At 46.7% G+C, this 16,084-nt stretch overlaps 2 protein-coding genes across 4 annotated transcripts in view; one reads left to right on the top strand and one right to left on the bottom strand.

Annotated features, from left to right (window-relative positions):
* ACSS2 (acyl-CoA synthetase short chain family member 2) overlaps positions 1 to 1,453 on the top strand; it is a gene marked incomplete at both ends in the record, with an annotated part of 67,639 nt that extends 66,186 nt beyond the window's left edge. For both annotated transcript variants that reach the window (XM_080716411.1, XM_080716410.1), the window contains 3 exons: positions 129 to 305; positions 1,128 to 1,202; positions 1,326 to 1,453. In XM_080716411.1, coding sequence (XP_080572537.1) covers positions 129 to 305; positions 1,128 to 1,202; positions 1,326 to 1,453 — 380 coding nt within the window. The remainder of the gene's footprint in view (positions 1 to 128; positions 306 to 1,127; positions 1,203 to 1,325) is intronic.
* A 1,473-nt stretch (positions 1,454 to 2,926) lies between these two features.
* Positions 2,927 to 16,084, bottom strand: part of GSS (glutathione synthetase) — a gene marked incomplete at both ends in the record, with an annotated part of 28,679 nt that continues 15,521 nt past the window's right edge. For both annotated transcript variants that reach the window (XM_080716646.1, XM_080716645.1), the window contains 7 exons: positions 2,927 to 3,050; positions 3,990 to 4,179; positions 5,760 to 5,841; positions 6,287 to 6,481; positions 9,919 to 9,985; positions 10,907 to 10,984; positions 11,066 to 11,146. In XM_080716646.1, the coding sequence (XP_080572772.1) occupies positions 2,927 to 3,050; positions 3,990 to 4,179; positions 5,760 to 5,841; positions 6,287 to 6,481; positions 9,919 to 9,985; positions 10,907 to 10,984; positions 11,066 to 11,146 (817 nt within the window). The remainder of the gene's footprint in view (positions 3,051 to 3,989; positions 4,180 to 5,759; positions 5,842 to 6,286; positions 6,482 to 9,918; positions 9,986 to 10,906; positions 10,985 to 11,065; positions 11,147 to 16,084) is intronic.

Here is a 16,084-nt window from a genome sequence, read left to right as displayed (position 1 = left end):
AAGCATGTCATGTGAGGATGGAGGGCATTCCCCACGTGACCAGGCCAGGTCTGCACTGTGGGCACAGACGGGGCAAGGGCTGGCAAAGGTTGGGGCCTCTCTCAGGGCACTTCCTTTCTCTTGACAAGGACACCTGCTGAGTACAGCAGAGGTGGAGTCAGCGCTTGTGGAACACGAGGCTGTTGCAGAGGCAGCTGTGGTGGGCCACCCGCATCCCGTGAAGGGCGAATGCCTCTACTGCTTTGTCACCCTGTGTGATGGCCACACCTTCAGCCCCACCCTCACCGAGGAGCTCAAGAAGCAGAGTGAGGAGCCTCCTGGGCAGGGACTGGAGGGTCTGCAGTTGCTTGGCAGGGGCTACAGCAAGTTGTTCCCCAAACCATGAGTAGATCCCCGGGGGTCTCATGAGCTGACTGACTTCTTCTTACTCAGTCTCTATTAGTCTTTTCATGAGGCTGATAATAATAATAAAGTGAGTATGGTGGTGTACACCTGTAATCCCAATACATGGGGAGCCAAGACAGGAAGATTTCAGGTTCAAGACCAGTCTCAGTAACTTAGCAAGACCCTGTTTCCAAATAGTAAATAAAATGGAGCTAGGGGTAGAGCTCAGAGGTAGAATGCCCTTGGCTCAGCTCCCAGCACCATTAAACAAACAACTTCAGGTACAGGGAAGTTAAACCATTTGCCCAACACTACATTGCTAGAAAGGTGGGGTTTAACTTCTAGCAGGTTGATTCTAGAGCCAGAATTTCCATGAATGTGGTTTAAGCTCAGACAACATGATAATGACATGCCATGTTGCTAGGAACAGTGGCACACATTTAATCCCTGCTACTCAGGAGGCTGAGGCAGGAGGATAACAAATTTGAGAATAGCCTCAGCAATTTAGTAAGATTCAGTCTCAAAATAAAAAATAAAAGGGGGTGGGGTGTAGCTCAGTGGTAGAGAGCCCCTGGGTTCAATCCCCAGTACAAGGAGGGGGATGGAGAGGCACGCAGTGAACCTGAGGGTAACTGTAAGCAGGGCCTGGGAGAAGGAATGGGTAGGGAACAAACCTATCTCTACCTTGGCTTTTGGGAGTCCGCCTAAAAGTGCTAAAGAAATGCTTGATTTGTTGGTTACAGTTAGAGAAAAGATTGGTCCTATTGCCACACCAGACTACATCCAGAACGCACCTGGCTTGCCTAAAACTCGCTCAGGTATGTTCAGAGCCCTCTAGGGATTAGAATGGCTGTGGCCCAGTGGTGGTGGAGTATGTGGATGAAAGCCTTTGGCAGGGGTGGGTCAGTGCTTTCAGTAACCAGAGGCCTGTGGTCCTCCAGGAAAAATCATGAGGCGAGTGCTTCGGAAGATTGCTCAGAATGACCATGACCTGGGGGACACGTCTACAGTGGCCGACCCATCTGTCATCAGTCATCTCTTCAGCCACCGCTGCCAGACCAGCCAGTGAACAAGACTTTTTTTTTACCCAGGATTCCCCTGCTTAGCTCTTCAAAGTTCTACCCATCCTCCCTGCCCTTACCCAGGAGTACTGTGATCCAGTGCTAACCCACGCTTTGTCCCTGAGTGCAGACAGCTTCCAGTGATGACTGCCAGGCAGGAGGGACAAAGAGCTCTCTAAGCCCAGGACAGGACACCCAAGATAGGTGTTCAGAGGGCAAATGAGGGCCTAGCCTGAAGCAGGGGCCAATTCTATAATCCTATGTCAGCTCTCTAAGGAAGCACCAGTACTTATTGTGAGCATGAAGAAGAGAGAAATAATACTTGCCTTTAAAAATAATAGTTTGTGAGTCCAGGAATAATACTTATTTTTTAAATACTTTGCTGCTTCTGTTCTGAGTCTGAATTCTCTGCCAGGTGGCAGCAGTCTGCCCGTTGTCCAGGGTCTATGCAGGTGGGCTCTGTCTGCAGAAGGTTTTCAGGTCATCTTCTTCTTTGAAGGAGATGTGTTATGTTCCTGGGTTAGAGGAGCTTGTCTTTCTTGCCCCGTTCACCCTCCCTTGCCCATGAGATACTCTCATAGGAAATGTTCTTTTCTGGCCCGACTCATGCTTAAGTCCCAGGGTTGTAGGAATAAAGTCTATGACCTCAAGAAGGTGGTGACTGGTTTTCTTAGGTATTTTCAGGCTGTGTATTCAGCTGCTCTAATTTGTGTGGCAGACGGGAGGGCATTGGTATTCCTCAGGACCACCTTAGCATCTTCCTTCCAAATTGTTTGGTTTGGACGAGTAGGCAGGGCTTCACTCAGGACCTTTGGCAAGACTCTGAGCTAAGCAGGAACTGAAGCCAGTTGACACTGTGATATCTATCCCTTCATGGTTGCCTTTCTATCTGGGCTCCTGCCAGGGACCCGCTCACCTCCCTATGATCCCGTGGTAGCATTAGTGGGTGACCAGGATGGGAACTTCAGGGTCTGGGAGATCCTAGGGAGACCCTCTAAGGAAATAGTTCAGAGACCTTAAGTGGGCTACCTAGATTATACATCTCTTCTTCCTTCTGTACACAAAGCAATAAATCATTAAACCAGCAATGTAGTTTTATTTAAGGCAGAGCTGGGGAAAACCCATACCCCTACATCCACCATTACCCCACCCTCCTACCTCTACCACTTAGTCCTATCCCAAGTCAGGCACTGGAGCTGGAAAGGCTGATGAGGAGCCAGCAGGAAGGTGGACCTTTACCTCAGAGCAGCTTCCCTTCCCACACTCCAAGGATTTGGGGGCCTCTAGATCCCACCTAAGATAAACACAGCTTTTCTGGTCCTGAGATAGCTATAGGAAGGTACCTGGCATTTATCCTTCCCTGAAGACCTTGGAGGACTGGGAGAGACCAAGCCTCCTAAGGTGGAGGAGGGCTAGGAGAGGAATGACAAGCGCAGGGGATAGGTCTCTTGAGGGGAGTGCAGGCTGGCCGGGCTGTGCCCTCACACAGGGTACGGGTTGTCCAAGACCGCCACTCCCGCTGCCACACCTCCGTCTGCATGCTCAATGGCTTTGGTTCGAAGTAGGTGCCCCACGTGCTTGTTCATCACGAGAGTCGTTCCCTGCCTATATATAGAAACGGGAGCAGAAGACACACATCACCAAACCGAGAACGTTCCCTGTTCCCAGCTGAGCAGTACATGGGTAACTGACTACATAAAAAAAAAGGGGGGGGGTATAGAATTTTGCAGTCAGATTTGTTTGTAACCTAGCTTGAAAATTATCAGCTCTGTGCCTTTGAGCAAATTTCTTAGCCTTCCTAATATCAATTTATTCAGTTTAAAACTTTGCAAAATGGTCATGAGGATTGAATAAAGCAGGGAAAACACTTGGCATGATCCAAGCCCACAATTCATGTCCTGAGTTATGAATTTCCTTCTCTCCCTCTCTCAAGATGGTTGTGATGAGGGATGGTGGAAGGCAGAGATGCTGCCAGTGGTTAGAAAGGAGCTGTAGAGAGGGCAGGCTCTGGTGGAGAGCATGGTAGCATCTGGTATCCCTATTGTGCTCTGACCTTGGAGTGAGTATTTTGCAGGAAATAGTAGAAGGGACTTATTCCTTACAAATTCCCAAGTTCTCTTCTCTTCCTGATTCGTCATCCTTAAGTCTAAACCCAGAGTCTTCTCAGCTCTTCAAAGCCACTGAGTATCCGTTAGCTGACCCTTTTCACCTTCCTCCAAATCCCCAGTGGACTTGAAATTGAACCTTAACTCTCTTCCTTCCTAGAGTCTCCTAGTCCTGACTGTCAGACCATCTTTTCTCAATCTTCTTGGCACTACCTGGAATTTCCTTTTATCTGGGCCTCACTTGATAGCCCGGTCCAAGTGGACAGGCCTTGGGTCCTTGGCCTAATTTAATAGACAAAGAAACATGCAATGACGCTAGAGACTGGCAGAGCTGTGACTGAAGTCCAGGAGTCCTGACTCTGTCCAGTTTCCTCATAGGCTGGCGTGGCTGGCACCCTTCCAAGGAGGTAGTGGGAGAAGCTCCTCCTCCCTGGCTCACCTGACATAGACCCCAAAGATGCCCAGCTCTGAGATGCACTGGACCACCCGGGCAGGGCTTCCAGGCCGTAGCAGGCAGTTTCCAAAAGGCTCAGGTTCGATCTTCTCCATGAGGATGTAGGAGGCTCTCTCCTCACTGTCCTTTAGCCTCTCCAGGGCCTGTACCATTTCCTCCCCGTATAAGTTGTTACCTGCAATTAAAATGGTCGGTCACTCTGGACCCTTTGTTTACCTACTTCGCTTCTGGGGCCATTTGGGCAAGTCGGCACCTACCACCAACTCAGTGAAGCCAGAGTACACCTGGCTTCAGGGAAGAAAAGGTCACCTTGACAGGAGAACCTTACACCTGAACAGGCCCCCACCATACCATGGTGCCTGTTCTTCCCCTACCTGTCTATGGACGTTCCTTCTCAGCCTCCATTACTGGTTTCTTGTCTTTTTAAATGCTGGGGTTCCTCGGGAATTGGCCTTTCACCCTTGCTCTCTCATCCATGTCTTCCATTCCCACTTGAATTCTATCTAATTCCCAAATCTTTAACTCAGGTTGCCTGCTCTAGACATCACATGAATGCCCCACAGTCACCCCAAATAAACTCAGTTTGTCCAAACAGAACTCCATCTGGACCTTCCTATTCCCAAATGGGTGAAAGGCACCCATGAGTCCCACTGAACTTTTCCTCTCCATTACCTCTGACATTAATTTGGAAATGTCTCTCCAGTCTGTGCTCCAATCTGTCACAGTTCTATCCTGGGCCTTTATATCACTCTTCTGGAAACTGTACCAGCTTCCTCCATGGTCTCTCTGCTCTCAGTCCAGGAAATCTATAATGGCTGAAGCGCTAAGTTTTGCAAGTTCCCATTGCTACTAGCCCCTTGTATCCTAGATTAATCTGTGTCCCTTCCTGCTTAAAACTCTATAATGGCTTCTCTAAGGGTAGCCTTCCCTATCCTAAGGGTAGTACATTAGGCTAAAACCTGATTTCCTAACATATATCCAATCCCCTTCATAATCAGGTCCCAAACCATCTTTCCCAGTTCAAATTCTTGTCTTCTCTCATCTCCCTCTCCAGCCTCACCAGTTTCTCATTAATCTCCAAATATACAATGTTTTCATGGGCCTGGGTTTTTGTTTAACATTGGCTCTACTATTTAGAATGTTTTCTCTCTCTCTCTCTTTTTTTTTCCCCCTAGGAAACTCCTACCTACACCTTAAGGCCTAAATTGAAAATCATTTCCTCATCTGGGTGTGGTGGTACATGCCTATGATCCTAGTACTTGGGAGGCTGAGACATAAGCATTGCCGGTTTGAGGCCAGCCTTAGCAATTTAGTGAGACCCTGCTTCAGAATGAAAATTTTAAAGGGCTGGTGGTGTAGTTCAGAGGTGGGATGCTTAAGGGTTCAGTCCCCAGTAACACAGACACACACCACCACCACCACCATCACCATCTCTGAGTCAGAGGGCAGGAGTAATCCCTGCCCTTAAGGAGTTTCAAACTAGGCAAAGGACAGACAAGTATTCCTCAAACCTCCTAATATGTCCCACCCTGCTTTCCTACAGTTACTCACAGGCACCTCAAACCAACTTGCCCAAGTGCTAGTTAATCAGACTCCCCTTTGTCCATGGCACCTGGGCACAGGCTCTTGGAGACACTCCCCACAGTGGGACCTGTGTCATTTCCTCTCACACCCACCAAGCCTCGGACTGTGTCCAGAGCAAGTCCCAGCAAGCACCGGTGACAACCTTCCAGCCTGCAGAGGGAATCCACCTACCTCCACCCTCTCTTTGGGGCTTTAGCACAAACTGGCTAGGGGCAGCAAGGGCCTTGGTGATGGCTTGGTCCCCTTCTTCACCCTGGTGGGAAACAGAAAATAGTCACCAGCAGTTTTAAGGCTAAAGAGGCAGCTAAGGTCCTGCTAGTCATGTAGAGCAGCATCAAGGGATGGGCAGGAGAGAGAACAGCCATGGACTCCTTCAAGCTGGATGTGATCCCCAACCAGTCCCTTGCAGCAGTAGACCAAGGAGAACAGGGCTCTGTGGGAGCAGCCAGTCAGGTGGACAGAGATCCCCCAATTCTGTCACCTGCTTCAGTCCCTTCCCCTGGTTGCCATCCTCATTTCTACCTTTGCTAAGAGTTTAAATGGATTCCAGTCCCCTCAGGCTTCCCTGCTTCTCAGGGCTCTAGGGCTCTCAAGAGCATCATTGACCAAGGCACAATGCCACTTCACCCTCACCCCCGCCACAGGGCTCCAGGTCTCTGCCCCCGAGGTGGCCTGCCATAGGAGAAACTGTTACATACCATGTCCAGCGAGTAGAGGCCAGCAAAGGTGGCACGGAGGCGGGCCACTGCCTCTGGTTGGCCAGGGAGCAAGGCCTCCAGCATGCCCGCCCTGCTCAGCTGCTGCTGCACCTTTTTAGTCCCAGCCAGCTGGGTGGCAATGTCGGGGCACTTGACAGCCCGGGACCGCTCCAGCAGCAGGCGCGCTTTCCAGTTCTGCAGAGGGAGGAAGGTGAAAGGAAATCTAGTTTTTTCACTTTGGAGGACTGTTACTGAGCTTCCATTGGGACAGGCATTGTGCCTTTTATCTTCAGATTATCTCCCAGGGTCATTGCAATATCCTTGTGAGGTAGGTATGACCTTTCCTAATCCATGGGATTATTGCCTTGGAGAGCTCACAGGTTAACACACCGATACATGACCATAACTAAAGGAAAAATGACAATAGGGGAAAATATCTTTTGTAAGGATCTAGAAAAACTGATAAGGATTTTTTTTTTTTTGTAGTACAAGTGATTGAACTCAAGGGCTTTCTATCTTTGAGCTACATCCTTATTTATTGATTTTTATTTTGAAACAGTGTCTCACTAAGTTGTGGAGAGCCTCACTAAATTGCTGAGGCTGGCCTAGAACCTGAACTACTCCTGACTCCGCTTCCCCAGTTCTGGGATTACAGGTGTGTGCTGCCACGCCCAGCTGGATCGCTGGGATCTGAAGGACTTGGGACACGTTTATGAGCTCAGCTTCCCACTGTATCTCAATAAAATCCAATACTCCAAACTCTGGTTTCTCTTCACATCATACATATCTTTTGCCCTTTGCCAACTAAAATCCAAACTCCTTAAAATATGGTCTAGAACACCCTGCAGGATCTGGCTCTTTTATGTGTGGTTCTTTGTTTTTGCAAAACTAAGGAGTGAACCCAGGGGCATTCTATCCTTGAGCTACATCCCCAGCCCTATTTTTTATTCTTTATTTTGAAACAAGGTCTCACTAAGTTGCAGAGGGCCTCACTAAGTAGCTGAGGTTGGCCTCGAACCTGCAATCCTCCTATCTTAGCCTCCCAAGTACTGGGATTACACGCCTGTGCCATCATGCCTGGCTCTTGTATATTTTCAACCTCATTTCCTGTCACCACTGTCAACCTCCCCCCCCCCCCGACTCCCACATTTCAGGCCTATCACTCCTCAAATACACAAGCCTTATTCCCTCCTTAGGACTTTTGAATTTGCTGGTTTCCCTTTGTCCAAAATTCTTCCTTTTGGCTTTTTCCATAGAAGGCTAGGTCCTTCAGTCTTGGCTCAGTCACCTTCAAAGAGAAGCCTTCCATGACTACTGTAGGCTTCCTCATAATACTCTATCCTTTCACCCTACTGTTTCATTCAAGCAGTTACTCCCCAAATCGGAAAAAAAAAAAATTCTATTTTTGTTTACTTTCTGACCAGACTTTAAGTAAGCTTTGTAAGGATCAGTCCTTGTCTTGTTTTCTGCTGTGCCTGTGTCTAATACAGTTTCTGATACTTTGTAGGTGCTCAATAAATATTTGTTATTGTTGCTGAGAGAAGTGAAATTCTAGTCTCCTGATGAGAGGCAAAGCCTGAGAGGTAAGACTCAGGAGATGGGATACTCAGGTTAGCAGAGTAATTGTGAACAAAGGCCTGCAGGTGGGTCATCACAGATGCAGGGTCTGTTGCAGCAGGTGCTTAGAGTATAAAAGGCAGGGAAACAGCTCCAGATCACAGCAAACCACCCACAGCCGGTTAAGACCTGAGGAGCAATTCCTGCCCCCACTCGCTGCCATCTACCTGTAACACCTTTGCCTGTCTTCACCAATAAGTACAGTCCCCTAACTACTGGTCTGGTGTCCAGGGCAGAATTACAGGTGCTCAGATCATGAGATAAACCCAGAAGCAGGGAAAACAAAACCCAAACATGAGTAGGGACTTTTCCAGAGTCATGTAGCAAGTCACTAAGTCTTGTAGCGCTATCTCCATGTTCAAAACGTAGTTTGAGCTCCTAGGTTCCTTCTATACCACTATTTCCTTACCTGTGAGCTCAGCCTCTAAGTTTTCTTTGGCCCCTTCCTCTATCCCTGTCCTAACACCTGAATCCACTTTCCCAATACACAGTTTCTTCTCTAGTCAACAAGTTCCCTGCACTGCCACCTGCTTCTCTAGAGGAGAGGACCTTCTGCAGAGCTGTCACCTTCTTCAGAGTGGCTTCCTACAGAGCCAACCCTGGGGATCCTAGACAAACCGCAGCCTGGAGTGAGCTCCCTCGGCTTTCTAGTGCAGTTCTTGCTCAGAAACTGAGATCCAGAAATGGTCACACAGAGATGAGTCAGGTTCAGGACTCCCACAGCGCTCGCTACCTGTGGTATTTCCTAACTTATCGCCTCCTTTAGTTCCTCCCATGTGAAAGCAGGGCTGCTAAGCCTCTACATGGAATAGATATTAGGAGCAGGGGAAAGAATGGCATGCTGGGAATAGCACTGGCTGAGAGGTAGAAAGCCTGGGTGACCCAAACTTAGTTTCTTCATCTGTATAATGGAGATAAAATTACACCCCTCACAGGGTGGTTGTAAGAGCTTAGTGAAATAATGGATGTGGAAAGTAACTTTGAAACTACATGGTAGAATTCAAGAGGGTGATATAATCATTACTGCCATGGACAGGAATGAACACGAATAAAAACTTTGTGACTTAGACGAGAGAGGAAGCAAATGGTAAGCGGTGAGCAGGTGTGGCGGCGCATGCCCTTAATTTCAGTAAGTGGGAGGCTAAGACAGGAGAACTTCCAGTTGAAGGCCAACACTGGCAACTTAGCAAGACCCTCAGAAACTTAGTGAGACCTGGTTCCAAAAAATAAAAAGGACTGGGGTACAGCTTGGAGGTAGAATGCCCCTGGGTTTACTCCCCAGTACAAAGAAGGAAGAATGGAAGGAAGAAAACAGCCAGTGGTGTGCTGGAACTGACTTGAATCAGCGAAGGAGAGCTGACTACTCATTTCTTCCCAACTGTGTTCAAGAATTCTGAGTTGCTCAAAAATTACACTACAGAGAAAACCATGAGAGGAAGACAGACCAGGTGATGCTGCATGTGTGTGTGACTGTATCTCTATGATGTATAATTATACTGCATCAAGAAGAAATAAATCTTAAAAAGTTAGCTGGGTGTGGTGGTCCACATAGGATCACGGCAACTTTGAGACTTGCAGCAACCTATCAAGACCCCGTTTCAAAACAAGAAAAGAAAAAAGCCTGGGAGTGTAGCTCAGAGGTAGATAGACCCTGGGTTCAATTCCCAGTACCACTAATAATAATAATAATAATAATAATAATAATAGTAATTATACTATAGAAATAAAAAAATCCTGTAAACTGGGCTCCCCCCCCAAAAAAAAATATGGCTGTTAAATATTTACCAGCACATCTCTGGAGAAAGTGCAGTGGATTCCTGCGGATTCTGATTCTAGAAGACAGTGTGTACAGTGAGAGGTGGCAAAAAGCTTGCAGGAGAAGAGGTTCCAGCAGCAAGCTCCCCGAGGAAGAACTGAAGCTAGAAAACCTCTGGCTGTTGTGACGCTGAGCTGGGTCTCTGCGGGGCTCTAATGGATCCCATGAGGCAAAGAATGGTCCAGCAGAAAATACTAACCTGTGTACTGTACTGACTTGGCATGTAGCCATTCCGGAAGTACACCACAGCAACTTCCTGGCCATCCCTAGAACATACGGTGGAAAAGGCTGCTATTCAACAGTTCATTATATTTCAGGGTATATCAAAGTGTATCTCTCCTTTTTTTGGTACTGGAAATTGAACTCAGAGACATTCTACCCTATTTCAAAATAAAAAATAAAATAGGGCTGGGATGTAGCACAGAAGTAAAATGCCACTGGGTTCAATCCCTAGCACCTTTTATCCCCCACATACATACAAATAAAATAAAATAAATATGTAAAGCCAGGTATGGTGGCATACACCTGTAATCCCAGCATTCAGGAGGCTGAAATAGGAGGATAGCAGTTCACACAGTTAGCCTCAGCTACTTAGTGAGGGACTTTGCAACTCAGTGAGACCCTGTTTTAAAATACAAAATAGGGCTGGGGGGTGTAGCTCAGAGGTAGAATGCCCCTGGGTTTCATCCCCAGTGCTGAAAAAAAAAGTAAGTAAATAAATAAATATATGGGCTGCACTGCTACTCAAATATGAGGCACTCAAGCCACCTCTGGTGGCTCATGAAGGGAAGAACAGGGCCTGGCCTGGAAGATGAATCAGGCCAAAGCTCCGAGGGTGGCATCCAATCAATCACAGAATGAGCCAGCTGCCTCTCGAGCTCCCTGATTGCCCAGCCTAACTGCTCAGGCCTGACTTAATCAGACACCAAGAGGGACGAGAAAGCTTCCGGAATGCTTTCAGAGGTAAATGAAAACCAAGGTGAGCCTTAGGAATGTCAACAGCTCCGACACAACCCTTTAGAAGCAGAGTTGCCTGATCTCCAAAATTTCCTAGGAGGATGAGCGGTTTCAGATCAGGAGAGAAGAAAACAAGCCATCACATCTCCCAGAAGAAAAGGTCATTTGGGGAAAGAGTGGCAGGAGGGTTTCATGAAGCCGCTGTCTAGTGGGCCCTCTGGGAGGCTTACATAAACAGCCTTCGGTCTTGGTCCAGAGACCCCTTTTCAGAGACATCTTCAAATCTTCGTCGAATTACATGGATGTTCCTAGGTAAGATAGACACAAGTCAGAAGGCGTGGATGCTGTGTTCTGAGTGGCCTTCCCTTGGGGCCACACCTTTTACTTACTTGGCTAGCAGCTCATTCTCTATGGCACGCTGGTCAAATATGTTTCTTTCCTTCTCTTGGGCAATCAGTAGCACCAGAGCACTGGAGAAAGAACACAGGTGGCCCAAGACTGCTACAGAGCGCGTTTTTCCTCTGTGCCACCCCCCTTCAGAAATGAGGAGAGCAAGCTTCCCTGAAAGAGTAGATGGTCTCTCAACTTGGAATTACCTCAGACATCTGAAGCCATACATATTATTTCCTGAAAATAGAAAACTTGGAAAAATGGAGATATCTTTGCTCCTTCTTTAGTGGGTAAATGAAATATTGCAATGGCTGAGAATAGTAGCATATGCTTATGATCCCACCTGCACGGGAGGCTGAGGCAGGAGGAATGCAAGTTGGAGGGCTAGCCTAGTCAATTTAGCAAGACCCTGTCTAAAAACGAAAATCATGTAGCGATGTCAATTTTCTGTGCAAATTAAAATTTATTTATTTTATTTTTTGCAGAACTGGGGGTTGAACCCAGGGACATTCTACCTCTGAACTATGCCCCCAACCCTATTTTTATCCTTTTTTTTTTTTTTTTTTTTTTGCAGGTCTGGGGATGGAACCCAGGGGCATTTAACCTCCGAGATATACCCCCTGCCCTATTTTTTTATTCTTTATTTTGAAACAGGGTCCCACTAAGTTGCAGAGGATCTCACTAAGTAGTTGAGGCTGTCCGCAAACCACGATCCTCCGGTCTCAGCCTCCCAAATGCTGGGATTACAAGCATGTGCCACCATGCCTGGCTATTTTTTATTCTTAATTTTGAAATAGGGTCTCACTGAGTTGCGGAGGGCCTCACTAGCTGAGGCTGGCCATGAACCTGGATCCTCCTGTCTCAGCCTCTCAAGTACTGGGATTACAAACATGTGCCCCCATGCCCAGCTTCAAATTAAAATTTAGATTTAAACCTGCCTTAAAAAATGCAAGAAGAAGCCAGGTATGATTGTACATGCCTGTTATCTCAGTACTTGGGATGCTGAGACAGAAGAATTGCAAGTCTGAGACCAGTGTGTGGTAATTTAGTGGGACACTGCTTCAAAATAAAAAAAAGGGGGCTTGGTGGTATAGTTCAGTGAGTGGTGTAGCACTTGCTTAGCATGCAAGAGGCCCAGGATTCCATATCCTATACTTCCAAAAAATTAAAATAAAAAGTAGAAAAGGAGCTGGGCATGGTAGTGCATGCTTGTAACCCCACAACTTGGGAGGCTGAGACAGGAAGATCAGAGGTCCAAGGCCAGCCTCAGCTAGTGAGGCCCTCCGCAACTTAGTGAGACCCTGTTTCAAAATAAAAAATAAAATAGGGCTTGGGTGTAGTTCAAAGGTGGAACGCCGCTGGGTTCAATCCTCAGGAACACACACACACACACACACACACAAGTAGAAAGGACTCAGGGTGTAGTTCAGTGGTAGAACACCTCCGGTTGGATCCCCAGTACCCCCCCACACTCACACAAGATACATCAGGGCCCCCCTGACCAATAGGCCAAGGTGTAGCAGCAGCACCAAACTCCATTTTTGCTCTAGCTGTATTGCTGTGCTTGTGGTCTCTTGCTAAGACCTTTGGAAGCCCAGACTTTAGCTTCGGATGCCAAGTGTATATTCCTGACCTTTTGTACTTGGCCTTATTTGTTTGTTTCTGCTTTTCCTTACCTTAGCTAAATATCTTAGATTAGACTGTTTGCCTGACTTCTTTCCACTTGGACAAAATACAGCTCCTAGTGTGTCCCTTCTCCCAGCCCACGGAAAAATCTCACGAGGTCGGATATAATACTGATTCTTGGCTCTGAGCTGGGTGTGTGAGATCCAAGCTAGAAGTGGTGCTGTCATGAGCCATCCTGCCGAGAGGGCCAAAGCCTTTGCTCTGCATTTTGCAGCAGGAACAGCTTGGCACTCGGGTAGGTGTGGGGGAGGTGGCAGCCAGCCCAGGCTGGCCCACTCCCAAGAAGTGGGGAAGGAAGGAGGCTGGAGGTTAAGGTAGAGTTGCATACACTGGCTAATTAAGTCAGCCTCCCACCTGACAAAACATGGGAGCCAGACCAGAAAACATTCTATCTCCTCCTCTCAAGTTCAGAGCAGCCCACGCCGAGTAGGACTAGAGAGGAAGGTTAAGTGGCAAAAGCGAGCTTGCGGCTTCAAGAGGACCCTGAGTGCCAGTCACAGCTTTGCTGATGACTGTGGTGTGTCCTTGGGCAAGTCTCTTTCTTTCCCTGGATCTCGAATTTCCCACCTAATAAGGTGCCAATCAGATCACTGTTCCTCACTTTTTTTTCTTTTTTGGTACTAGGGATTGAACCCAGGGACATCCTACCTCTGAGCTATACCCCCAGCCTATTTTATTTCTTATTTTGAAATAGGATCTCACTAAGTTGTAGAGGGCCTTGCTAGGTTGCTGAGGCTAGCCTTGAACCTGCAATCCTCCTGTCGCAGCCTCCCAAGTAGTGGGACTACAGGCATATACCACTGCACCTGGCTAGTTCTCAACCTTTTAATACTAAGAATCTCCTTTTACTATTCTATTACCATTCTATCCACTCGAAAGGGATTCTTTTTGTCTTTTTGGAACCGGGGATCGAATCCAGAACACAACACCTGCAAAGCAGGTGCTTTGCCACTGAGCTACATCCCGGCCCCTGTCATTCTGTCCATTCTAACCACAGGTCTTATGTTTTGAGTTTGTCTAAATTGAAATCATAGTTCATTTTCCAGATTTCCTTTTTTTTTTTTTTTGGTACTAGGAATGGAACCCAGGGGCATTCCATCTCCAAGCTACACTCTCAGTCCTATTTTATTATTTTATTTTGAAATAGGGTCTCATTAAGTTGCAGAGGGCCTCACTAAATTGCCAAGGCTGTCCTCAAACCTGCAATCCTCCTGTCTCCGCCTCCCAAATACTAGGAATGCAGATGTGCACCACTATGCCAAGCTCAGACCTCCTTTTATTTTTATTTATTTATTTATTTATTTATTTATTTATTTATTTTTTGCGGGTCTGGGGATGGAACCCAGGGGCATTCGACCCCCGAGCTACACCTCCTGCCCTATTTTTTATTCTATTTATTTATTTATTTATTTATTTATTTTTGGTGGTACTGGGGATTCCTGGAAGCCCTTCTACCTCCAGGCTACACTCCCAGACCTATTTTTACATTTTTATTTGGAAACAGGGTCTCCTAAACCAGCGTGCGTGACTGGCTTCGAACCTGCACAATCCTCCTGTCTCTGCCTCCCAAGCGCGGGGATTACAAGCGTGCGCCACCACGCCCGGCTATTCTTTATTTTGAAACCGGGTCTCACTGAGTTGCAGAGGGCCTCACTAAGTAGCTGAGGCTGTCTGCAAACCGCGATCCTCCAGGTCTCAGCCTCCCGAATGCTGGGATTACAAGTGTGCACCACCACGCCCAGCTTTCAGACCTTTTAAAAAGTCTTTTTTTTTTTTTTTTTGGTGGTACTGGTGTTCCTGGAAACCCTTCTACCTCCAGGCTACACTCCCAAACACCTATTTTTATATTTTTATTTGGAAACAGGGTCTCTTAAGTCAGCGAAGCTGGCTTCGAACCTGTGCAATCCTCCTGTCTCTACCTCCCAAGTGCGGGGATTACCACACCTGGCTTAAAAGTCTTTAAAAAGAAATTTTTTTTTTATGAGCTGGGTGTGGTGGTGCACATTTGTAGTCCTGATACTTGGGAGGCTGAATCAGGAGATTGCAGGTTCAAGGACAACCTCAGCAACTAGTGACACTCATCAACCTAGTGAGGCCCTGTTTCAAAATAAAAATAAAATAGGACTGGTGGTGTAGCTCGGAGGCAGAATGCCCTGGGGTTCAATCCTCAGTTACACACACACACACACACACACACACACTTATGGTGCTGGGAATTGAACCCCAAAGCATTCTATCTCAGAGCTATACCCTAGGCCCTTTCTATTTCTTATTTGGAAACAGGGTCTAGCCTAAGGTGTTGAGGGCCTTGCTATGTTGCTGAGGCTGGTTCTGAACCTGCTATCCTCCTATCCCAGCCGTCCAAATACTGGTATTACAGTCATGTGCTACCATGGCCAGATTAAAAAATATTTAAAAAGCATGAAATAACTTATGAAAATTCATCTCTTACAAATACTTGAGCCTCAGATTTTCAAACTCTACTATGGGACCATATATTTTGGAGGTAGAACAGTGTAGCACAGAGAACCCAGGCTTTAGAGGAAGATGAATTCTAAACTTACTAGTTATATAACTTTGGGCAAGTTACTTAACTTTTATGAGTCTTGGTTTGCTTTTGTGTAATATAAAACTAATGAGCTGGGCATGGTGGCACACACCTGTAATCCCAGCATTTGGGAGGCTGGGACAGGAGGATCGTGGTTCTCGGCCAGCCTCAGCTACTTAGTGAGGCCCTTTGCAACTCAGTGAGACCCTGTTTCAAAATAAAGAATAAAAAAAAAAATAGGGCTGGGAGTGTAGCTTGGAGGTAGAATGCTCTTGGGTTCCATCCCCAGTACTGCAAAATAAATAAACAAGTAAACAAACAAAACTACTACCCACTCAATAGTAGCTACTAATTTTACTACTACTACTATTATTTTTATTAAATTAGGACATACTGAGCCGGGCCTGGTGGCGCACGCTCGTAATCCCCGCACCTGGGAGGCAGACACAGGAGGATTGCGCAGGTTTAAAGCCAGCCGCGCTGGCTTAAGAGACCCCGTTTCCAAATAAAATATAAAATAGGTCTGAGAGTGTAGCCTGGAGGTAGAAGGGTTCCATCCCCAGTACCACCAATAAATAAATAAATAAATAAATAAATAAATAAATAAATAAATAAATGACATACTGATTTGCACTGAGTTTTTAAAGCATTTTTCAGATTTGTGGTCTTACTTAAATCTCACTTCCCCCTTCTTAGATATTATTATCACCCCTACTTTGTAAATAAGGAAACTAAAGCTAAGAGAAAAGAAATGACTTAAGGTCGCGCGGGCTCAGCCAGAGCG

This window comes from Muscardinus avellanarius (genome assembly GCF_963383645.1).
Source record: "Muscardinus avellanarius genome assembly, chromosome: 19".
Classification (NCBI taxonomy): Eukaryota; Metazoa; Chordata; class Mammalia; order Rodentia; family Gliridae; genus Muscardinus; species Muscardinus avellanarius.
The sequence above is the reverse complement of the archived record's forward strand: the minus strand, read 5'-3'. Positions and strand labels throughout refer to the sequence as shown.